The sequence below is a fragment of the Ranitomeya variabilis genome, chromosome 3, assembly GCF_051348905.1.
Source record: "Ranitomeya variabilis isolate aRanVar5 chromosome 3, aRanVar5.hap1, whole genome shotgun sequence".
Taxonomy (NCBI): Eukaryota; Metazoa; Chordata; class Amphibia; order Anura; family Dendrobatidae; genus Ranitomeya; species Ranitomeya variabilis.
In genome coordinates, this window is record NC_135234.1 from 687,514,038 (window position 1) to 687,540,267 (window position 26,230).

The 26,230-nt window shown below is 44.4% G+C and overlaps 1 protein-coding gene across 3 annotated transcripts in view; it reads right to left on the reverse strand.

Moving 5' to 3' along the window:
• Positions 1–1,244: 1,244 nt before the first annotated feature.
• CAB39L (calcium binding protein 39 like) overlaps positions 1,245–26,230 on the reverse strand; it is a 112,309-nt gene continuing 87,323 nt past the window's right edge. Inside the window, exons 6-9 of one of the 3 annotated variants that reach the window (XM_077298079.1) lie at positions 14,347–14,406; positions 11,280–11,345; positions 7,459–7,602; positions 1,245–3,797 (exon numbers count right to left, since the gene is read on the reverse strand). In XM_077298079.1, the coding sequence (XP_077154194.1) occupies positions 3,618–3,797; positions 7,459–7,602; positions 11,280–11,345; positions 14,347–14,406 (450 nt within the window). In that variant the 3' untranslated portion in view covers positions 1,245–3,617. The remainder of the gene's footprint in view (positions 3,798–7,458; positions 7,603–11,279; positions 11,346–14,346; positions 14,407–26,230) is intronic. The other 2 variants (XM_077298080.1, XM_077298082.1) reach the window with 2 other exon arrangements.

The following is a 26,230-nucleotide window of genomic DNA, read 5'->3' on the forward strand; positions in this document are numbered from 1 at the left end:
GTGCTATGGCGCCAACATAAGCCGGGGCCTGAAATCATCACTTTCTGGAATAGGTAGCCTCCACTTCCTGACCGCCATGTCATGTCACATAAGGGTGCCTTGGGCCAACAAAACCCTTTGGCCCATATTTAAGACTTGCATTTTATAAATGGCAGTCTTAAAAAAACAAAGAGGAGTGATTTGCATAAAATGTATTAATAAAGTGCACAGCTCTTAATAAATTGGCTGCATTTTAATGCAGTTAATCTGAATTTTTTTGGTCTCATTTTACACCAACATTGATTAATAAATGAGGCCCTTCATGTGTAAGGCTTATTACTGAGAATAAATAGGACACTGGAGCGGGTTCAGTGGCTTTCGAGGAGGATTTTGTAGTAGATCTGCTCTAAAATCCACAGAATCTGTGTGAACATACACAAGAGAGGAGAAAGCTGAAGGGCCACAGTTTATCGTCTTCATCCCTCACCCAGGGACTGAGCTAAGGCTTACAACCTCTACGACACCTGTAATTTATGGAAATCCATGGGCATAATAGTATTAATTAGGTAATGGTCCTGAATTTTGGGCTATAAATATTGGTAGGTATGTACCGCCAACGTCGACATTACCTTGTCCACGGCTTATATACCCAACAATGGTTCACTTTGAGGGAAAACTTAAGGCATTTGCTTCCATGATCACAAACTTTCATATTAGTGTGACACAATATATTTCATTAAAACATAAAACACGTTTGCATATAATGTTGTGACATTCTTGTTTCATGCAGCACCCAACTCCATATTTAACAGAAGTCATAATAGAAAAGAACAGAAGTGCCGATCGCCTTAAAGCGAACGTCCCATTCAAATGTTTAGGTCCAACACCCTGTGCACATTAGATACCGCTCCCCTGCATCTACATAGATGTGCAGCATCATGTGTCTGCATGCAGCCACCACTAGGGGGAGCTTACTGCATACAGTGTTACTATGGAGGTCAATCTATATTCAGTATGCAGTAAGCTCCCCCTAGTGGTGGCTGCAGGCAGCAGAATACTACATTTTAAAGCTTCGTCTATGCAGGGGATTTGGAGCTTTGTGTCAGAATCTACAGCTGTGGAAGAAATTAATCATCACATAATTTTAAACTATTTAAATTATAAGAATAAAATGAAGTTTAAGGATGGACATGCAGAGTAAAGCTGAAGGATCTCCATCTCAGAAAGTGAAGCTCTTAAAATAAAAAAGGACAACATTCATAATTCGGTTAAACCAATAATATATTAAAATTATATTAATAAAGATTAATTCTTTTACAAAGCCAACTCCATTGCCTACATAGATATAAAATATAAAAACTTGGTTTAAGCCTTATGCCTTCAACGCCACAGTAACGTGTTGCATCTTAGAGCGTGCGGGCGGCCACCTCCAGGGTGAATGCCGAGCAGCCTCGGAGTAGGCAACACACGAAGACAGACAAGATAACAAGGCCCAGACACAGCTGGGCAACGTGCACCGGCACCATCATCATCGCATGAGCAAATAAACATCCACAACCGCGGACAAGTGACTGACGGGCAATACTCATACAGAGCATTTACACTGGGGCATATTTATACAGGGCTGCAATGACTGATGGGCAATACTCATACAGAGCATTTACACTGGGGCATATTTATACAGGGCTGCAATGACTGATGGGCAATACTCATACAGAGCATTTACACTGGGGCATATTTATACAGGGCTGCAATGACTGATGGGCAATACTCATACAGAGCATTTACACTGGGGCATTTATACAGGGCTGCAATGACTGATGGGCAATACTCATACAGAGCATTTACACTGGGGCATATTTATACAGGGCTGCAAGGACTGATGGGCAATACTCATACAGAGCATTTACACTGGGGCATATTTATACAGGGCTGCAATGACTGATGGGCAATACTCATACAGAGCATTTACACTGGGGCATATTTATACAGGGCTGCAATGACTGATGGGCAATACTCATACAGAGCATTTACACTGGACATATTTATACAGGGCTGCAATGACTGATGGGCAATACTCATACAGAGCATTTACACTGGGGCATATTTATACAGGGCTGCAATGAGCGCTGTACAGAATACGGCTGCTGGAGACATCCATGAACACTACCCTCTCTACTAGTGTATATACAATCTGCATTGTCATGTAGTACAATCCATTTCCAATGACAATGCAAGACATTCATGCATGTAGATAGAAGACCATGGATTCTAGAAATGCAGCTCTGAGGCTATGACCGGTCTAAAAGACCTAATAGGCTGTAAAAAGAGAATTTCTTGCCTTAAACATTTCTTTATGCTATGTAGGTTCAATATTCTTTACAGATTAATCTCATAATCTACCTTCATCGTGGTCACGTCAGCATTAAAGAGCTTGAAATGACCTTTTTTGTAAAGTAACATTGTGCTGCCTGCAGCCGCCACCAGAGGCAGCATACTGCATATGGTGTATACAGTAATAAGCTCCTAGGCGCCATCCAGAGGCAGCTGAAAGCAGCCGGAATGTCATCATTTAAATCTATCACTATGCAGGACATTGGAAGCGCCGTATCAGGAAAATGGAGCTTTGATGGCTGTGTATAAGTATAGTCTAAAACTAAATTAGCTCAGAATGGTTGAGTGATAGATAAGTGAAAGTGAACCTGCCCCCTAACCCTAAAAGGTGACTATGCGTTGTGCATGTAAAGTCACTTTCCCTGCTGACCTCTGTTGTTCACCTGCTGCCGCCTCCTATGCCTCTGGTCCTCTTCAATCCACCTTGGACATGGTCACTGCAGTGTCTAAGCCATGTCTTCTCCGTCTCGCGTGCGGAGGGATGGACATCGCTGTTGACGTTGGCATTGTGTCCTTCTCTCCGCACAGGAAAGGCAGGGGAGGCATGGATTAGACATGGCACTGCACTGACCATATGTCCATATAAAAGGACCAGAGGCAGAAGAGGTGGCAGCAGGTGAAAAACAGAGGTCATCGTGGAAAGTGACTATACGTGCAAAATGTATAGTCACTCCTTAATGACAGGGTGGAGGATTGCTATAAGGTGGCCATCAAGTGAAAACAGATCCCTTAAATAAGAAAAAAGCTGAAGGGGACAGATAATCCATTTCTAGAAACCATGATGAGAGTGGATTTTTGGGGACGTTCCGAGAAGAAAAGTCCTACAGATAAATGTGGTCCTGACTGGTGCCGGAGCGCGTCGGGCAGGGACCTCCATCATACCAGTGACCTGTAAGACGCTCGGCGTGGATGCCACATTTAGCTCTCTACTGCACATTTGGAAAGTGACATTAAAAATAGAAAATAAGCAGAATTACTTCAGTCAGATTCACATCATCATAGTGACCTTCCCTAGTGATTGTGAGGACAATGAGACTCCTCTCACACCCAACTGCACATTTCACATACCCACTGATTATTAAGAACAGATTTTTTTTTTACGTTTTAATATAAAACCTTTATACTCTTGGCAGCTAATAAACTAAATAGAAACAAAAAAAAAAACCATAGGCACTGACGATGCCATGACAATTCCGTAAAACACTTATTCAGATGATCGGTGGTGGATGCAGCGCGGGAGATCATCATGGGCTGGGTTTTTTCAAGTCTCGGATCTGTTTGATCAAGTAGTTCTTTTCATCTGAGAATTGTTCGTCATCCGTCCTCTCCTTCTGGAAGCTGCTCAGGAACTCAATTAACTTGGTCTGGTTTTTTAACAGGATGTCCACAATTGGCTGCGTCTTGTTTGGATTTGCTACGAATACCTAAAATGTAAGAGGGGATGAGTGAAGACGTGATGTTCGGGCTGTAATGTCAGCCGACAAACAAGCAATGACACAAAATGGAAAAGCTCCAGCTCCCTGGCACGGCCCTATGAATTGTAACAGAATGCACTGCCTTATTCTACCCTTGCTCTATTTCCTATATGGCATTGACCAGCGATTTCTCATTTTTACAACAATATTTACAAAACCATTTATTTTTAGGGACCACATCACATTTGAAGTCACTTTGAGGGGTCTATATGGCTGAAAATACCTAAAAGTGACACCATTCTAAAAACTGCACCCCTCAAGGTGCTCAAAACCACATTCTAGAAGTTTATTAACCCTTCAGGTGTTTCACAGCAGCAGAAGCAACATCGAAGGAAAAAATGAACATTTAACTTTTTAGTCACAAAAATTATCTTTTAGCAAAAATTTTTTTATTTTCCCAAGGGTAAAATGAGAAAGTGGACCCCAAAAGTTGTTGTCCAATTTGTCCTGAGTACGCGGATACCCCATATGTGGAGGTAAATCACTGTTTGGGGAAGGAAGGGAAGGGAAGGAGCCATTTGACTTTTTGAATGGAAAATTAGCTCCAATCGTTAGCGGACACCATGTCGTATTAGGAGACCCCCGTGTGCCTAAACATTGGAGCTCCCCCACAAGTGACCCTATTTTGGAAACTAGACCCCCCCAAGGAACTTATCTAGATGCATAGTGAGCACTCTGAAACCCCAGGTGCTTCACAAATTGATCCGTAAAAATGAAAAAGTACTTTTTTTTTTTTCTCAAAAATGTTCTTTTAGCCTCAATTTTTTCATTTTCAAACGAGCAACAGGATAAAATGGATCCTAAAATTTCTTTGGCAATTTCTCCTGAGTACACCGATCCCTCATATGTGGGGGTTAACTACTGTTTGGGTGCACGGCTGGGCTCGGAAGGGAAGGAGCGCCATTTGACTTTTTGAATGGGAAATTAGCTCCAATCGTTAGCAGACACCATGTCGCGTTTGGAGAGCCCCTGTGTGCCTAAACATTGGAGCTCCCCCACATGTGACCCCATTTTGGAAACTAGACCTCCCAAGAAACTTATCTAGATGTGTGGTGAGCACTTTTTACCACCAAGTGCTTCACAGAAGTTTAGAACGCAGAGCCGTGAAAATAAAAAATCATTTTTTTTCCTTAATAATGATTTTTTAGCCCAATTTTTTTTATTTTCACAAGGGTAACAGGAGAAATTGGACCCCAAAAGTTGTTGTTCAGTTTGTCCTGAGTACGCTGATATCCCATAAGTGTGTGTGTGTGGGGGGGGAACAACTGTGGGCACGCGTCGGGGCTCGGAAGGGAAGTAGTGATGTTTTGAAATGCAGACTTTGATATAATGGCCTGCGGGCGTCATGTTACGTTTGCAGAGCCCCTGATGTGCCTAAACAGTGGAATTCTAACTCCAACACACCCCTAACCCTAATCCCAAACCTAACCCTACCCCAACCCTAACTTTAGCCCAACTCTAACCCTAATGGGAAAACTGGGGCGGGAGGGGGTGATCACTGAGGCAGGGGGGTGATCACCGGAGCAGGGGGCAGGTCCGCGGGGCAGATCCACTGGGCAGGGGGGAGATCCACGGGGCAAATCCGCAGGGCAGGGGGGAGGTCCACGGGGCAGAGGGCGATCCACGGGGCAGGGGGAGATCAGCGGGGCAGGGGGGAGATCAGCGGGGCAGGGGGGAGATCTGCAGGGCAGGGGGGAGATCTGCGGGGCAGGGGGAGATCAGCGGGGCAGGGGGGAGATCTGCAGGGCAGGGGGGAGATCTGCGGGGCAGGGGGGAGATCTGCGGGGCAGGGGGGAAATCTGCGGGGCAGAGGGGCTCTCAGGCGCGGGGGGGGGGGGGGGCAGGAGGGGGCTGAGGAGATGCAGAATGGAAATGCAGGCGGAGATGGAGCCGGCAGCAGCAGGGGGGGTGATCAGGGGGGCAGGGGGAGCAGAGGGGAGTACCGGATGGCAGGCAGCGGCGGTCAGGCTGCGATCAGGCAGCAGCAGAAGGGACATCGCTCTGCAGCTCCCACGGAAGGATCAGGCTGCAGAGTGAGGGCAGCCATATTTCACTCCGCCCCCCCAACATCTAATTGGAGGGATAGCTCCAATCAGATCTGGGGTGACAAAGAGGTCACCAGAGCGATCGTAGCCACGGGGGGCTCAAGAACAAGTCCCCCTGTACCTGCAGGTCAGGTGACATTTCAGTTAACCCGTTCACCCGACCTGCAGGATCGCGATCCCGCCATGATGCATATGCTGCGTCACAGGTCGGATTGGCACCGACTTTCATGGTGCATACGCTGCGTCACAGGTCGGGAAGGGGTTAACCCCTTTAAGACTCGCCTGTTTTAGGCCAGAATATTTTTCCCCATTGCTTTATCACATTCTTTAGTATATTTTTCTTTTTAATGGAGCTGTGTGAGTGATTGTTTTCTGCGGGAAGAATTGTATTTTTCAATGGCACTTATTTGCGGTACATATAACTTTTTGATTCAGTTTGATCAACGTTTTTTTTTAATGGAAAGGAAAGTTAAATTTTGCCATTGACATTTATGGTAATTTTTTTTTTGCTATTTTCCATGCAGTAAAATGAAAAAAATAAATAAAGGAATGAATGGAACCTGACATGGGATTCATGGGTGGCATGAATCAGACCCTGGCTGCGTTATTGCGGCTATTTATGCTTTACTCTGATAAACTGCGACACTTCAGGCAAATCATACGTTGAAAAGCCGGCCATGGTCTATGAGAGTCTTGCATGACTAGTCCGATGGCCGTCCTAGAAGATTCTGCCCATCCCGCTCCCAAAGACTGACAGGTCTCTTACTATACACTCATAGGAAGAGACCTGCCAATCTTGGGAAGTGGGGCAGAGACGGCTTTTCAAAGTATATTTTCTTTAAAACGCCGCATTATTTCCTTGTAAAATATATACAGGTGCCATAATACAGCCAGTGTCTTATTCTAATACCCGGCACTGCCGCCGGCACTCGGGATCGGAGTGTGTGGCTGCATGTATTTCTATGAATCTGAGCGCTACTGTCCTAGTGCCGGCGGCAGTGCCGGGTATCGAGATGCGAGACTTGTGCGAGTTTCTTACAAGTGTGATCCCGGCCTAAAGGAAAGAATCCTCTGTAAGAGAGGAATCTTCTAGACCATGATCAGAGCAGAAATTAAGGTGTCTGAGGTGCAAGACAACCAAGAAAAAATTCAATATAAACAAGTATCGGTGATATTACACAATATTACATCATATTTTAATGATCTCAATAAAATATATTTTTTAATATTAAGTTGGTGTTTTTTAGGGACCTCATTGGTTATTTATTGTAGGTAGGTAGACACAATGTAACCCACCTGAAGCCGACCCTTCTATGTGACGCATCACTTGTATCTCAGAGAACACTATTATCACTGTAAGCATCCTCTCATCGATCACGCTCAGAGAACCAGACAGAAATAGATTCTTGCTGCGCGTTTCCATTGCCTGTGACGTACATGGGATTTTGGACACTCGCCTCAAGTACATTGTCAGGAGCGCTCCTATAAAATGTTCTTCACATGTCTTCTCTGCGGCCTGACAAAACACAGACCCCCCTGATCCTCAGAAGGGCTGAATACCTTACCTTAAACACATGAAACGCTTCAAACTGGATGTTGGGGCTCTTATCTCTCAGCAGATTCATCATCAGCTTCAGATTTTCTGGTTTACTGATGTACTTTGTCATGATGGAAAAGTTGTGCCGATCCAAGATTAGCTCTCCCAGCAGCTACAGGAGGAATGGGAAGAGTTAAACCGCCTGAAAGGAAGACATTGATGACAGCAATACTAAATTATACCTTTTTTCAGTAACCAAGGAAGTGCAACAATTACAGTGTCTATGTATGGCCATGCCTACATATTAGGCTACTTTCACACTAGCGTCGTTTTGCATACGTCGCAATGCGTCGTTTAGGAGGAAAAAACGCATCCTGCAAAGTTGCCCGCAGGATGCGTTTTTTCTCCATAGACTTACATTAGCGACACATTGCGACATATGGCCACACGTCACATCCATCGTGTGATGGATGCGTCGTGTTATGGCGGACCGTCGGCACAAAAAACGTTCCATGTAACGCTTTTTTGTGCGTTGAGTCCGCCATTTTCGACCGTGCATGCGTGGCCGAAACTCTGCCCCCTCCTCCCCGGAACTCACAATGGGCAGCGGATGCGTTGTAAAACTGCATCCGCTGCCCACGTTGTGCTACATTTAGCACAACGTCCGTTGGTACGTCGGGCCGACGGTTTGCGACGGCCCGTACCGACGGACTAGTGTGAAAGTAGCCTTAGTGCAGTGCCATACAGTGCTCAAATAGTAGTAATCTTAACCTTCATGTTTATATTCTGAAAAAAACATTGCTTAAAAAAGTGTGTCTAATAGTCAAGTGGCAAGATGGAAAGAAAACGGAAATTTCGCCAATGCCTTTTGCAGTTATTTTTTTGCTCTTTACTATACAGAAAAAAAAGATTTTTAATGGCACCTGACTTGAGATTCATGGGCAGCATGAATACTTTGAAAAGCCGGCTAAAGACTATGCATCTTGGGTTACTAGTCCGAGGCCGGTCCTGGCGGCTTCTCCTGCCCAGCTTCCCTAGACTAAGGGTACCGTCTCACTATACGATTTACCAACGATCACGACCTGCGATACGACCTGGCCGTGATCGTTGGTAAGTCGTTGTGTGGTCGCTGGGGAGCTGTCACACAGACCGCTCTCCAGCGACCAACGATGCCGAGGTTCACTGGTAACCAGGGTAAACACCGGGTTACTAAGCGCAGGGCCGCGCTTAGTAACCCGATGTTTACCGTGGTTACCAGCGTAAAAGTAAAAAAAACCAAACCATACATACTCACCATCTGATGTCCGTCAGGTCCCTCGCCGTCCGCTTCCCGCTCTGACTGAGTGCCGCCGTAAAGTGAAAGCAGATCACAGCGGCGACGTCACCGCTGTGATCTGCTCTCACTTTCCGGCCGGCAGACAGTCAGAGCGGGAAGCGGACGGCGAGGGACCTGATGGACATCAGATGGTGAGTACGTACGTTTTTTTTTTTTTACTTTTACGCTGGTAACCACGGTAAACATCGGGTTACTAAGCGCGGCCCTGCGCTTAGTAACCCGATGTTTACCCTGGTTACAAGCGATCGCATCGCTGGATCGCTGTCACACACAACGATCCAGCGATGACAGCGGGAGATCCAGCGACGAAAGAAAGTTTCAAACGATCTGCTACGACGTATGATTCTCAGCAGGGTCCCTGATCGCTGCTGCGTGTCAGACACTGCGAGATCGTAACTATATCGCTAGAACGTCACGAATCGTGCCGTCGTAGCGATGAAAATGCCACTGTGTGACGGTACCCTAACAGGCTTCGCCCAAGACACACATAGGAACAGATCCTGATCACAGAGAACTATGCAGCAGCACAATTCTCTCTCCTCCTGCCCGACACTGATCAATCTGATAGGTGCAGGGCAGGAGAGAAAGCTAAAAAGACCTGTACATCAACTCCAGATTAGTTAAAAGATTTTTCCGATCATGTGTTTAGTTACATGTTTGGTGTGCACAGGACAGCTGTATGTGGGCTTGTAACAAGGCTGTGTGTGCAAACGTAGCAAAGCTGGGTGCGTAGGACAGTTGTATGTGTCCGTGCGTTTGTAACAGGGCTGTGTTTGCACATGTAGCAAGCTGTGTGCATAGGACAGCTGTGTGCGTGCACATGTAGCAAAGATGTGTCCGTGCACTTGTAGCAGGGCTGTGTGTACACATGTAGCAATTCTGTGTGCATAGGACAGCTGTGTGTGTATGTACGCATTTGTAGCAGGGCTGTGCATGCACATGTAGCACAGCTGTGTGCGTAGGGCAGCTGTATGTGTCTGTGCGCTTGTAAGAGGGCTGTATGTGCGCATGTAGCAAAGCTGTGTGTGCACATGTAAGAAAGCTATGTGCGTAGGACAGCTGTATGTGTCCGTGCGCTTGTAGCAGGGCTGTGTGTGCGCATATGTAGCAAAGCTGTGTGCATAGGACAGCTGCTTGTGTGTGCGCTTGTAACAAGGCTGTTTGCGCACATGTAGCAAAGCGGTGTATGTCCGTGAGCTTGTAGCAGGGCTGTGTGCGTAGGACAGCTGTATGTGTCCGTGCGCTTGTAACAGGGCTCTGTGCATATGTAGCAAAGCTGTGTGCATAGGATAGCTGTGTGTGTGCTTGTAACAAGGATGTGTGTGTGCTTGTAACAAGGATGTGTGCGCTTGTAACAAGGATGTGTGCGCTTGTAACAAGGATGTGTGCGCTTGTAACAAGGATGTGTGCGCTTGTAACAAGGATGTGTGCGCTTGTAACAAGGATGTGTGCGCTTGTAACAAGGATGTGTGCGCTTGTAACAAGGATGTGTGCGCTTGTAACAAGGATGTGTGCGCTTGTAACAAGGATGTGTGCGCTTGTAACAAGGATGTGTGCGCTTGTAACAAGGATGTGTGCGCTTGTAACAAGGATGTGTGCGCTTGTAACAAGGATGTGTGTGCACATGTAGCAAAGCTGTGTGTGCACATGTAGCAAAGCTATAGCATAGGACAGCTGTGCATGTGTGTACGCGCTTATAGCAGGGTTGTATGTGCACATGTAGGACAGCTGTCAGAAGTGTTGTGTGTGTATATACAGCAAAACTAAGTGTGCATGAAGCAGTGCTGTGTATGTGTGCGCTGAAGTGAGAGTGTAGACACAATGGTGCGTGCCTTAAATCTGTATGTATATAATACACATGCTGCAGAGAAACACTAACAATAGATGTATTACGGCCCTATTCTACCCTAGTGTATTAAAATTTGTGATATTGTCCCCTCCACTTATGGAATTATTAATGATATTGTCCCTTCCATCATAGAAATTTTAATTAGCAGGAAACTGTTTCTATCTTCTGATAACACATTCCGGAGTGTTATCAGAAGATAAAGTTTCTCTGCACTTTTCCTGCAAAGAAAACACACTACTACAGAAATCATTATGGTGTATTCCGTGGGCCACACACTTTAGACAGCGGTCAGATGAAGTCTCGTTCATGTGACGTATAGCTCCCACCTCATGCACATCCGCTCAGCTCGGATCGGTGTGTTCCTGTTTAGGAGGGCTGCGGTGTGAGATGAGGCTGAACACCTATGACAGTTTATCGGAGAACATAACGATTGGGCATGTTGAAATCTAACAGCCTGATATTTACTTCTCCAAAAATATACTGCAGGGGACAATTCGTGCCATCCCCCGGCACATCCGATCAGCACCATAAATTAATACACGCCTGTAGCTCTTCACTGCTTGATCATTGCTAACAGAACCACAAATAATTGTCTTGTAGAGCGAGCAATAAGGCTAATGACAAGGTGCCGTCCTCCCGGGACCAGCATGCCATACCCACTCACCTTCAAGGACTGTCTTTTAGTCACATAGTTCTCAGAGTGTAGAAGCTTTTCATAGTCATTAAATATCTAGAAAACAAAATAGGAAAGAAAATATTATACTAAGAATTAAGAAAAGACAAATGATAAATCACATATAGCTCATAGGATTAAGAAAGTGTTTCTTCCCGTGTACAACCGGAGTGTCCAAGTATGAAAGCTGTGCGCCCAATTCGTGGAAGCCTTTACAACAGTATACTGGTTTAAAAAGCGTTGAAAAGTTGCATCGTTTTGGTGCAACTGGTAGCTTCCCTAAAATGATACGACTTTTGGCATATACCATTTACTGTCACCGGCCATCAAATTAATGACAATCGGTGGCGTTGGCTACACCAAAACTCTTACTCCAGCAGGATTTGTGGCGAGATGCACGCAGAGGTGCACGACACTCTTCCGGTGCTCCCGACTCAGGCCGTACGCCTTTCCATGAATTAGGAGCTTCTGACTCCAGCACGTCTCCTCATCAAGACTGGCGTGGAAAACACCAGCGCTGATGTATCCGGTCCTGTGTATATACAACTCTATGTATGGATGGGGAGCAAACAGCATGGTGGGCCAAGTGGTCCTGATCACAATTACCATTTATAAAGGTGGCAGCTTACTTCCAGAAACAGCGCCACTTTTATTCTTGGGCTTTGTCTGGTATTGCCAGTCAGTCCTCTTCGAGTAAACATTAGACACAAAAAAGTGGTACTGTTTCTGGCAGAAAGCTGCTAGTTTTTATTTTTCTCATACAAAGACAACCGCCAAAACCCTTCTATTATAAAAAAAAATACTTTATTTAAAAAAGGGAATTTGTCACCAGATTTTCGCTACCGAGAGCAGCATAATGTAGGGGTAGACACCTTCATTCCAGTGATTTATCACTTACTGGGCTGCTTGCTGCATTGTAGATAAAATCACAGTTTTTTTTCTCCTGCAGTTCTACCAGTTCTCTGAATGCTGAGCTCTGCATATACCACCGACTGGTAGCTTTCTATGTGCCCTGTGCATAGGCAGCTTTCTGCCTATCAGTGGTGTCGGAGGGGTTATATACCCCTATATCGGAGGAGGATATGACAGCAGGTTTACTAATCCTCTACTACTGCTTTTATCAAAACTACAGAAAGCAGCCCAATAAGTGACATCACTGAAATCTTTCTACTTTGTGCTGTTCTCAGATCAGGTGGCAAGCTCATTCATTCCTCTTGCTCAGTTAGCACCCACGTGCAGCGTTCACTACTGAGCACTGAAGGGCATGCAATGAAAGATTACATCCTGACACCAGTGCCAGAGTCAGGATGTACTTTGTGGGTGGAGTATGTACGGCCCCCGAGGGATGGTATAAATATCCAAATGGACCTTGGCAGACAAAAAGATTCCCCACCCCCGCTTTAGGAGGACGACGTTATCCAATACCTGAGCAGGACAGGCTTGGGAGGATCAGCCGAAGCCGGCCTGGTTTTCTGCAATGCTCTCACTTACAATGGGCTCTACCCTGATACTGGGGAATGCTCTATACACTATTTCCGAATATGCAAGTGTAGATTAACCCTTGGCTTACAAAACGTTATAAAAAGGAAATATCGAAGGACTGTGGTAAATTGTTAAAGAGGGATCCCATAGATTCTGTGCAGCGGAGAACAGATTTTTTTTTTTGCCTTAATCAAAAGAAAAAAAAAATGCTAAAAACAAAACAAAAAAGAAAATATACTGCAAGGATTAATGATCCCATTGTAAAGTCAGGACAGAAATCAGACTCCACTAAACCTGGGACCTACACTCACCCACTCATCACTGATCCCATCACCACAAAATCCAGACGTCACCGCTGCCGGGTTCTGCCCTGAAGGAACATGCAATCTAAATCTCACTGCAGCGGTCTATTTCCAGAGGGGAGTTGTCACCATGTACCAAGAATCCTCTATTAGAGGAGCACATGACACCGCAGTGGAAAAACGCAAGGTCAAAGTAGGATTTCGGCTTTCAATTTGTCACCACAATTTGATTTCGCTTTATTACTTTGAGACCTTTACTGAGGTCAATACTGCGAGATAATCAGATAAGGAGATGGACAAGGTGAGAGCTGGATGAAGGGTACACAGAGAAGGGGCATATGAGTTTATTAGCTATGAAATTGCTTTTTTTTTTTTTTAAATATTCATGGGCAAATACAGTGCTCGTAGCACCACGGGTGGGCCGCGTCATCCACAGCAGCCTTAATCCTACAGTAGACCAGCTCCAACTATTCTGCATTGAATCCACAGGCTAGGTGAGAACATGCTAATAATCAGTGGACGTCCCACCATTAGGACCCACGCCAATCAGGTGATTTCTATTCTGACTGCAAACGAAAAATGCCTAGTGCAGCCGCTTGACAGCTCCATAGGGATTGAATGGAGCACAGGTGGAACACGGCCATTCTAGTCAAATGAGGATAGATGAGTCCCATTCTGCCAACCGGTATAGGTACCAGAGGTCGGACCACCACTGATCAACAAGCTAGCACTTATCCTGTGGCAGCTCCAGTGTTTCATGGAGGTCACTTTTCAATACATCTCTATGAGAGCCTCGTCCTTGCTCTCGTAGACTTGCATTGAGTTATGACGTAACTTCTGATTTCCGGCCAGTCAGAAGTTACGGGTACAAGATGGCACTGTGGGACGGGTATAAGAGTATAAGAACAGGGGGAAGGAGATTTACATTTAAAGTGCCACTTCAGAGATGAAACCCCCCCCCCCACAAACTGCAGGAGTGGTGCTTTAAGTCTGAAGTCCAGGCTGTTCAGCTGACAGAGAATTGCGGAGGTGGCATACAATCCATCAACCTCTCAGATGTTAGCGGTATTAGGTTTGTAAAGATATCTGTATCTTCATGTTCTCAATCAATCAAAACAAAGTTTCAAAACTTTTCACTATCCCAAGAGTATGCACAAACACCATAAATCCGCGACGGATGATAAGTCTAAACACAAAGCCGGTCTATATGCACGTTTTAATTTATAGCATTTATATACCGACACACACACATCTAAAACAAATTCCATACTTACTCTATCATAGTTCTGTTCTAGGAATTCAGCGACCGTCAACTTGTGCCTTGTTAGCAAGTCCTAAAAAATGAATGCGACAACAAATATAGATATAAATGACCAAATGTAGCAAAGCAGCATATATTCTAACTATCAAAGGAGTTTTTTTGACTTATTATAATATTCCCAACTCGGTGAAAATAAGCAATGATGCCTTACTTACATGGTTATATAGGTTGAAAAAAAAAAAAAAAAAAGACACCGGTCCATCAGGCTGAACCTTTCTCCACCAGTTAAACATTTTCTGGCTCTAAAATAAATTATAACCCACTATTCCATCTGTTGTGAGAAAAGCATCCAGCACTTTTTTAACTGCTGTTATAGTATCTGCCACATTACTCCCTTTTGCAGTAAGTTATTACCCCCCACCTCAGTACCAGATCCTCACCGCTGACTCTGACTGCTGACAAGCTGCATCGCTGAAGTAGCCCATGCAGCCTGTACACAATGACCAGCTACAGCGGTGCAGATCCGGCTCTGGAGAAATGGGAGGGTAAGTAAAGCTCAGTGTTATTTTTACTGGGTGCAGTGGTTGTGATACCATCAGAGCAATGCAGCAGAGCTGAGTGAGTTGCCTGTGTCCACAACAGGCTCTCTGTTTACATTATCTATAAACAGTGAGCTGCTGATCACAGGAGGGGGCGGAGTCAGACTAGCATGCAAACGCTGCTGCAGTCTGGAAAATGATAAACAGCAGGTGATAAAACCTTCAGTGTAAAGGTACCGTCACCCTCAGCGACGCTGCAGCAATATAGACAACGAGCCGATCGCTGTTTAGGTCGCTGTAGAGATGTCAAACACAGCAGCTCCAGAACGATGCAGGAGCGATCCTGTGACGTAACGGTGACTCACTTATCGTTCTCACAGGTCGTTAGCTCCATGTAAAACATTGCTGGCATCGATGCTTTTGCTGTCAAACACGACGATACACGCCGATCTGACGACCAAATAAAATTCTGGACTTCTAGCTCCAACCAGCGATATCACAGCAGGATCCTGATCGCTGCTGCGTGTCAAACACAACGAGATCGCTATCCAGGACGCTGCAACATCACGGATCGTTGTCGTTCTCGTTGTAAAGTTGCTGAGTGTGAAGGTACCTTAAGTGAAAAACAGCACATTTCCTCACATTTGGCACATCGTTGAATTCAGTGTTTTAACCCCTACCTCTTGCTGTTGTCAGATTACATAGCAAACACCTGCTGACAGATTCACTTTACGGTAATAAGAGTTATTCCCTTAGTTTGAGACAGTCCTTGAAATATTGGCATTTTGTTGTACTTGGAAGGGTCTAGGAGCAATGATTAAACTACTCATCTCGCTATAACTACTTTAAAAAGGGAAATATCTCCTAAACAAAAAGGATAAAGTAAAATTGTTAAGTGACTTGTATACAAGTAACAAACTGTATAAAGTAGTATCAACTATCCCAGCATTAAAGAAAACAAAAATTCCCGCACTTCTTTACAAAGCAGGCGAACAGTAACTCACTGCAAAGGTTATAGACTTGTCTGTTAACACCTATTTGTACAAGGTCCCCGCCAAAATCAGCCATGCATTCCATGGAGTAATTAAGTGATTAGCATAATGCAACTTTAATAGTATGAAATAGAAGCAGCTTTGTGGATTCTAGGTATTGCAGTAATGAGAATGTGTATATATGATAATCTGGACCTCAAAGTAATGTACCAACCAGCAGCCATCAAGGGGCTGCTGGAAAAAGTATAAGTGTTTTATGAAATACTAAAAATCAGTTGAAGATGAAACATAAAACTTCTGTATGTAAGAGCAGTAAGATATTAGATGGCCAATCCAATATATATATATATATATATATATATATATATATATATATATATATATATATATATTTAAATATTCTTATTTTGCACATTTATTTAATCAAGACTATTCACCAGGTGCATTACTCTTAAAGAAAAATGTCATGATATTCGAATAAAATATGTAGTGGTTTATTGAATTGTCCACAGAAAAACCACATTGCAGCGAAACATAACATAAAAATAGATGAAATAGTTACGAACAGATTGTCCATGTGTAGATATCAGCACTTGATACTCATCTTTCCCAAAGTTCTGAATGGTAAAAGCCGTCTGTCTGTGTGAAATCTGAAGGTCATCATGGCTACCAGCTGTTCCTGTTCCTTCCTTGTGTGACTTGTCTGATGTCCATGGAGAATGATGGTGAAGGCAGGAGGTGACAGCCCCCATGTGACAAAAGCCCCACACCCTCCTAAGAGCTGTGTTTATATATGTGTCCTACAGACCACGTGTTCCCCTTTATATGGTGTTGACTTATACTCTGAGCTACACACACAGAAATAGCTTTGTAATGTCAGCAAGAAGCAATGTGCTCATTACAGGATTGAGAATATGAATAATTCAATTGATAATTAATATTTAATATATATATATATATATATATATATATATATATATATATATATATATATATATATATATATATATATATATATATATATATATATATATATATATATATATATACACACATATACATACACACACACACACACACACACACACACACACACACACACACAGTACAGACCAAAAGTTTGGACACAACTTCTCATTTAAAGATTTTTCTGTATTTTCATGACTACGAAAATTGTACATTCACACTGAAGGCATCAAAACTATGAATTAACACATGTGGAATTATGTACTTAACAAAGAAGTGTGAAACAACTGAAATTATGTCTTATATTCTAGGTTCTTTAAAGTAGGCACCTTTTGCTTTGATGACTGCTTTGCACACTCTTGGCATTCTCTTGATGAGCTTCAAGAGGTAGTCACCTGGAATGGTCTTCCAACAATCTTGAAGGAGTTCCCAGAGATGCTTAGCACTTGTTGGCCCTTTTCCCTTCACTCTGCGGTCCAGCTCACCCCAAACCATCTCGATTGGGTTCAGGTCTGGTGACTGTGGAGGCCAGGTCATCTGGCGTGGCACCCCATCACTCTCCTTCTTGGTCAAATAGCCCCTACACAGCCTGGAGGTGTGTTTGGGGTCATTGTCCTGTTGAAAAATAAATGATGGTCGAACTAAACGCAAACCGGATGGAATAGCATGCCGCTGCAAGATGCTGTGGTAGCCATGCTGGTTTAGTATGCCTTCAATTTTGAATAAATCCCCAACAGTGTCATCAGCAAAGCACCCCCACACCATCACACCTCCTCCTCCATGCTTCATGGTGGGAAACCAGGCATGTAGAGTCCATCCGTTCACCTTTTCCGCATCGCACAAAGACACGGTGGTTGGAACCAAAGATCTCAAATTTGGACTCATCAGACCAAAGCACAGATTTCCACTGGTCTAATGTCCATTCCTTGTGTTTTTTAGCCCAAACAATTCTCTTCTGCTTGTTGCCTGTCCTTAGCAGTGGTTTCCTAGCAGCTATTTTACCATGAAGGCCTGCTGCACAAAGTCTCCTCTTAACAGTTGTTGTAGAGATGTGTCTGATGCTACTCTGTGTGGCATTGACCTGGTCTCTAATCTGAGCTGCTGTTAACCTGCGTTTTCTGAGGCTGGTGACTCCGATAAACTTATCCTCAGAAGCAGAGGTGACTCTTGGTCTTCCTTTCCTGGGGCGGTCCTCATGTGAGCCAGTTTCCTTGATGGTTTTTAGCACTGCACTTGGGGACACTTTCAAAGTTTGCCCAATTTTTCGGACTGACTGCCCTTCATTTCTTAAAGTAAAGATGGCCACTCGTTTTTCTTTACTTCGCTGCTTTTTTCTTGCCATATTCTAACAGTCTATTCAGTAGGACTATCAGCTGTATATCCACCAGACTTCTGCACAACACAACTGATGGTCACAACCCCATTTATAAGGCAAGAAATCCCACTTATTAAACCTGACAGGGCACACCTGTGAAGTGAAAACCATTCCCGGTGACTACCTCTTGAAGCTCATCAAGAGAATGCCAAGAGTGTGCAAAGCAGTCATCAAAGCAAAAGGTGGCTACTTTAACCCCTTCATGACCCAGCCTATTTTGGCCTTAATGACCTTGCCGTTTTTTGCAATTCTGACCAGTGTCCCTTTATGAGGTAATAACTCCGGAACGCTTCAACGGATCCTAGCGATTCTGAGACTGTTTTTTCATGACATATTGGGCTTCATGTTAGTGGTAAATTTAGGTCGATAATTTCTGAGTTTATTTGTGAAAAAAATGGAAATTTGGCAAAAAATTTGAAAATTTCGCAATTTTCACATTTTGAATTTTTATTCTGTTAAACCAGAGAGTTATGTGACACAAAATAGTTAATAAATAACGTTTCCCACATGTCTACTTTACATCAGCACAATTTTGGAAACAATTTTTTTTTTTGCTAGGAAGTTATAAGGGTTAAAATTTGACCAGTGATTTCTCATTTTTACAACAAAATTTACAAAACCATTTTTTTTAGGGACCACCTCACATTTGAAGTCATTTTGAGGGTTCTATATGGCTGAAAATACCCAAAAGTGACACCATTCTAAAACTGCACCCCTCAAGGTGCTCAAAACCACATTCAAGAAGTTTATTAACCCTTCAGGTGTTTCACAGCAGCAGAAGCAACATGGAAGTAAAAAATGAACATTTAACTTTTTAGTCACAAAAATGATCTTTTAGCAACAATTTTTTTATTTTCCCAGCGGTAAAAGGAGAAACTGGACCACGGACGTTGTTGTCCAATTTGTCCTGAGTACGCTGATACCTCATATGTGGGGGTAAACCACTGTTTGGGCGCACGGCAGGGCTCGGAAGGGAAGGAGCGCCATTTGACTTTTTGAATGAAAAATTGGCTCCAATCTTTAGCGGACACCATGTCACGTTTGGAGAGCCCCCGTGTGCCTAAACATTGGAGCTCCCCCACAAGTGACCCCATTTTGGAAACTAGACCCCCCAAGGAACTTATCTAGAAGCATAGTGAGCACTTTAAACCCCTAGGTGCTTCACAAATTGATCCGTAAAAATGAAAAAGTACTTTTTTTTCACAAAAAAATTATTTTAGCCTCAATTTTTTCATTTTCACATGGGCAACAGGATAAAATGGATCCTAAATTTTGTTGGGCAATTTCTGCTGAGTACACCAATACCTCACATGTGGGGGTAAACCACTGTTTGGGCACATGGTAAGGCTCGGAAGGGAAGGAGCGCCATTTGACTTTTTGAATGAAAAATTATCTCCATCGTTAGCGGACACCATGTCGCGTTTGGAAAGCCCCTGTGTGCCTAAACATTGGAGCTCCTCCACAAGTGACCCCATTTTGGAAACTAGACCCCCCAAGGAACTCATCTAGAGGCATAGTGAGCACTTTAAACCCCCAGGTGCTTCACAAATTGATCCGCAAAAATGAAAAAGTACTTTTTTTTCACACAAAATTTCTTTTAGCCTCAATTCTTTCATTTTCACATGGGCAACAGGATAAAATGGATCCTAAAATTTGTTGGGCAATTTCTCCTGAGTATGCCGATACCTCATATGTGGGGGTAAACCACTGTTTGGGTGCACGGCAAGGCTCGGAAGGGGAGGCATGCCATTTGACTTTTTGAATGGAAAATTAGCTCCAATCGTTAGCGGACACCATGTCGCGTTTGGAGAGCCCCTGTGTGCCTAAACATTGGAGCTCCCCTACAAGTGACCCCATTTTGGAAACTAGACCCCCCAAGGAACTTATCTAGATGCATAGTGAGCACTTACAACCCCCAGGTGCTTCACAGAAGTTTATAACGCAGAGCCGTGAAAATAAAAAAATAATTTTCTTTCCTCAAAAATTATTTTTAGCCCAGAATTTTTTATTTTCCCAAGGATAATAGGAGAAATTGGACCCCAAATGTTGTTGTCCAGTTTGTCCTGAGTACGATGATACCCCATATGTGGGGGTAAACCACTGTTTGGGCGCACGGCAGGGCTCGGAAGGGAAGGCACGCCATTTGGCTTTTTGAATGGAAAATTAGCTCCAATCATTAGCGGACACCATGTCGCGTTTGGAGAGCCCCTGTGTGCCTAAACATTGGAGCTCCAGCACAAGTGACCCCATTTTGGAAACTAGACCTCCCAAGGAACTAATCTAGATGTGTGGTGAGCACTTTGAACCCCCAAGTGCTTCACAGAAGTTTATAACGCAGAGCCATGAAAATAAAAAAAAATTTTTATTTTCTCAAAAATGATTTTTTAGCCCACAATTTTTTATTTTCCCAAGGGTAACAGGAGAAATTGGACCCCAAAAGTTGTTGTCCAGTTTCTCCTGAGTACACTGATACCCCATATGTGGGGGTAAACCACTGTTTGGGCACACGTCGGGGTTCGGAAGGGAAGTAGTGACGTTTTGAAATGCAGACTTTGATGGAATGCTCTGCGGGCGTCAGGTTGCGTTTGCAGAGCCCCTGATGTGCCTAAACAGTAGGAACTCCCCACAAGTGACTCCATTTTGGAAACTAGACCCCCAAGGGAACTTATCTAGATGTGTGGTGAGCACTTTGAACCCCCAAGTGCTTCACAGAAGTTTATAACGCAGAGCCGTGAAAATAATAAACGGGTTTCCTTTCCTCAAAAATATTTAGCCCAGAATTTTTTATTTTTGCAAGAGTAACAGGAGAAATTGGACCCCAAAAGTTGTTGTCCAGTTTCTCCTGAGTACGCTGATACCCCATATGTGGGGGTAAACCACTGTTTGGGCACAGGCCGGGGCTCGGAAGGGAAGTAGTGACGTTTTGGAATGCAGACTTTGATGGAATGGTCTGCGGGCATCATGTTACGTTTGCAGAGCCCCTGATATGCCTAAACAGTAGAAACCCCCCACAAGTGACCCCATTTTGGAAACTAGACCCCCCAAGGAACTAATCTAGATGTGTGGTGAGCACTTTCAATCCCCAAGTGCTTCACAGAAGTTTACAACGCAGAGCCGTGAAAATAAAAAATCATTTTTCTTTCCTCAAAAAAGATGTTTTAGCAAGCAATTTTTTATTTTCACAAGGGTAACAGGAGAATTTGGACCCCAATATTTGTTGCCCAGTTTGTTGTGAGTACGCTGATACCCCATATGTGGGGGTAAACCACTGTTTGGGCACACGTCAGGGCTCGGAAGGGAAGTAGTGACATTTGAAATGCAGACTTTGATGGAATGGTCTGCGGGCGTCACATTGCATTTGCAGAGCCCCTGATGTGCCTAAACAGTAGAAACACCCCACAAGTGACCCCATTTTGGAAACTAGACCCCCAAGGAACTAATCTAGATGTGTGGTGAGCACTTTCAACCCCCAAGTGCTTCACAGAAGTTAATAACGCAGAGCCGTGAAAATAAAAAATAATTGTTCTTTCCTCAAAAATTATGTTTTAGCAAGTAATTTTTTATTTTTGCAAGGGTAACAGGAGAAATTGGACCCCAACAGTTGTTGCCCAGTTTGTCCTGAGTACGCTGGTACCCCAAATGTGGGGGTAAACCACTGTTTGGGCGCACGTCGGGGCTTGGAAGGGCGGGAGCACCATTTGACTTTTTGAACGCAAGATTGACTGGAATCAATGGTGGCGCCATGTTGCGTTTGGAGACCCCTGATGTGCCTAAACAGTGGAAACCCCTCAATTCTAACTTCAACACTAACCCCAACACACCCCTAATCCTAATCCCAACTGTAGCCATAACCCTAATCACAACCCTAACCCCAACACACCCCTAACCAGAACCCTAACCGCAACACACCCGTAACCCTAATTCCAACCCTAATCCTAACCCTAATCCCAACCGTAACCCTAATCCCAACCCTAACCACAACTGTAACCCCAACACACCCCTAACCCTATCCGTAACCCTAACCACAAGCCTAATCTTAACCCTATTTCAAACCCTAGCCCTAATTCCAACCCTAACTCTAATTCCAACCCTAACCCTAAGGCTATGTGCCCACGTTGCGGATTCGTGTGAGATTTTTCCGCACGATTTTTGAAAAATCTGCAGGTAAAAGGCACTGCGTTTTACCTGCGGATTTACAGCAGATTTCCAGTGTTTTTTTGTGCGGATTTCACCTGCGGATTCCTATTGACGAACAGGTGTAAAACTCTGCGGAATCCGCACAAAGAATTGACATGCTGCGGAAAATACAACGCAGCGTTTCTGCACGGAATTTTCCGCACCATGGGCACAGCGGATTTGGTTTTCCTTAGGTGTACATGGTACTGTAAACCTGATGGAAAACTGCTTCGAATTCGCAGCGGCCAATCCGCTGCGGATCCGTGGCCGATCCGCTGTGGATCCGCTGCCGATCCGCTGCGGATCCGCGGCCGATCCGCTGCGGATCCGCCGCCGATCCGCGGCGTATCCGCGGCCGATCCGCTGCGGATCCGCGGCCGATCCGCTCTGTGTGCACATGCCATAACCCTACCCCTAACCCTACCCGTAACCCTAACCCTACCCCTAACCCTATTGGAAAAAGAAAAAAAATTTTTTCTTTATTTTATTATTGTCCCTATGGGGGTGATAAAGGGGGGGGGGGGGTTATTTATTATTTTTTTTATTTTGATCGCTGTGATAGAACCTACCACAGCGATCAAAATGTACTTGTAAGGAATCTGCCGACTGGCAGATTCGGCGGGCGCACTGAGCATGCGCCCGCCATTTTCCAAGATGGCGGCGCCCAGCGAGGAGACGGCCGGACACCGGGAGGATCGGTAAGTATGAAGGGGTGTTGGGGGGGTGATCGGAGCACGGGGGGGGGGGGGGATCTGAGCAAGGAGGGAGCGGACAGGAGGACGGGGGAGCCGGCAGGCGGACGGAGGGGACCGGACCCCATAACGGAGGACTGGGGGGGCGATCGGTGGGTGTGGGGGGGGGGCACTTGAGTATTTCCAGCCATGGCCGATGATATTGCAGCATCGGCCATGGCTGGATTGTAATATTTCACCAGTTTTTTAGGTGAAATATTACAAATCGCTCTGATTGGCAGTTTCACTTTCAACAGCCAATCAGAGCGATCGTAGCCACGGGGGGGGTGAAGCCACCCCCCCTGGGCTGAAGCACCACTCCCCCTGTCTCTGCAGATCGGGTAAAATCGGAGTTAACCCTTTCACCCGATCTGCAGGGACGCGATCATTCCATGACGCATACGCTGCGTCATAGGTCGCATTGGCACCGACTTTCATGACGCAGCGTATGCGTCAAAGGTCGTGAAGGGGTTAAAGAACCTAGAATATAAGACATAATTTCAGTTGTTTCACACTTTTTTGTTAAGTATATAATTCCACATGTGTTAATTCATAGTTTTGATGCCTTCAGTGTGAATTTACAATTTTCATAGTCATGAAAATACAGAAAAATCTTTAAATGAGAATTGGTCCCATCTGACAATTCTAAGGGGTGTCCCAAATCTCCCCCACAGATCAGGTCAGAGGAAATAGGGATCACGTATGCTGAATTTAGAGATGCTCAATCTTTTCTTTCCATGGGAGATAAACTGCTGCCGGCTGAGGGAGCATTATCTTATGTCTGTCTTTGATGGTTTTTGTTTCAAGGTTTTTAATGGCATTTATCAGGACTAAAGGCACAAGTAATAACATTTTCTGAATGAGTCCAGAAACGCAAAAGTGTTTGTCAGGGCCAAGTCACATCCACGGCCCAACCTGTTTAGTACTAGAGAGCATTCCTACAGGCAAGTTCCATTTGCTCAGTGATTTTTATTTCCTGCTATTTGCAGGCCTTCTTTGTTGGTGATAAATTCATGAAAATATTGAAAAGTTGGAGAAAACATGAATATCCTTTGTCAGCAATATGTGCCAACACATCATGGTACTACGCCGTTTACAAGTATTTCTTTATTACTGAAAAATGGCTATAAAAGGAGTTTCTCATTTTCAGAAAACCCAGTCCCTAGGTCCAGTTTGTACTTTACGCACCCTCCCTTGGTCCAGCACTGAGTCTCTGCCTGTATTCCCGATGTCGGTTATTGTCTACAGCCAATAACGGAGCGCCTCGACCGAAGTTCATGGCACAATCCTCTCAGAGCCGCTGAGCTCACTAATTCGCTGCGGAGCAGACAATAGCAGACATTGCGGGCGGTGGCAGAGACTCAGCGCTGGAACTGGGAAGGGTAAAAAAAAAAAAAATATTGCTCCTGGGGACAGGTTGTCTGACATGAAGAAAACTCAATAATGGTATGTGCACACAACGTCTTTTAGACACTGGCACCCGCTGAGTGTTTCCTTCAAAAGATGCTTCAGAAAAACCCTAGCGGTGTTTTCCCTCAAGCATCTCCTGTGATGCCAGAAGGATGGGTCGGTCACTTCTTTTAATCTCTTTGCGACTTTGGAATCTTGAAGCCGTTAAAAGAAATAAAAACCAGAACATGTAGACAAGTGGTTTCTACATTGCTGTGCGTATGTTCACTCTCTTTGGCATGTTTCTGGTGCTGTTTATGACAGGTTCCAGGCAGACTCGGCCTACAAAGGATGCACTATGTACATTCCCTAATGGGTCATCCAACTCCTGGCTAAAATAAAAAAAACTGCAGCATGACAAGTGGATCATCCAATCTGGGCAACATCCAGTCACCGACTGCTCCAGCCGGTTACTATCCTCAGCGGTCAGGTGCCGGCATAACACGACATCCTTCGTTTGGGTGCAGATGAAGACCACCAAACTGGCCTGCACCAGAATGAGGGGGGAATGAAGCAGTGTGTATAGCTTCAATTGTCAATATTCTGTTTGCGGTTGTAATTGACCCAACAAATAAACAATGCCCTCCATACATTCATATATGCGAGGTGACCGTTTCTGATAAAATAAAGTATTTATTTTGTAATTTGGATGCAGCTATGCAAAAGGATAATGACAGGGTCCTGCCAGGCCCACCTTGTATATGGTCCCAATGTAATTCAGAGTTTGCTCACACATATTTCATGAATGAGCAGCTCAGTCAGTGACTGGAATATCGCTGCAGCCTCAGTGACCTGCGGTGACCTCAATGACATCACCGCTAGTCACTGAGGCTGCGTTCGCAGCAGCTCATTTCTTCACTGGTTCTCAGCCTGGACAGTCGCATCTTGGCACCGTCCATGTTGAAAATTGTTTATCCCCAGATATTGATTACGGAATGAGACAGAATAGGGATATGGTTGTGTTTTTTTACAGGAGACCATGGCTTCAGTGGAATGGGCATTAGGTGAGTAAAACTGTGTTTGTTATTTTTAAATAAAAATGTAAAAGTTTGCTTTTTTAATTTCAAATAAAGAACTTTATTCTGGCTGGGTTTATCTAAAATATAACTACAGTATTGGTAATGGATAGGTGTCTTATAGACGCCTCTCGATAACTAATCCGTGGGCTCGATGTCACCAGATAATACAAAGGTGACATCACCCCCACAAATATGAACCCCTCATCTCACTGCCACAGGGCAAGTGCGAAGAGACAGGCAAAGCTCCAGAATTGGCACATCTAATAGATGTACCTTTTCTGGGGCAGCTGCAGGCTACTATTTTTAGGCTGGGTGGGGCAATATCCATGGTCTCTTACCAGCCTGAGAATACCAGCCCCAGCTGTCTGCTTTAGCTTGGCTGATTGTCAAAAATGAGGGGAACTCCAGGCATTTTTTTTAACTTATTTATTTAAATAATTAAAAAAATACGGTGTAACCAGCCTTGCTAACACTGACAGGTGAGGATTGCAGCCCACAGCTGTTAGTTTTGCCTGACTGGTTATAAAAAATACACTGCTTTTTTTATTTATTTATTTAAATTATTTATTTACAGCACAGGCGCCGGCTCATGAATACTGCTATCAGCCGCGCCTGCTCTTGCTGTTATTAGGGGCAGCAGGCGCAGGCTG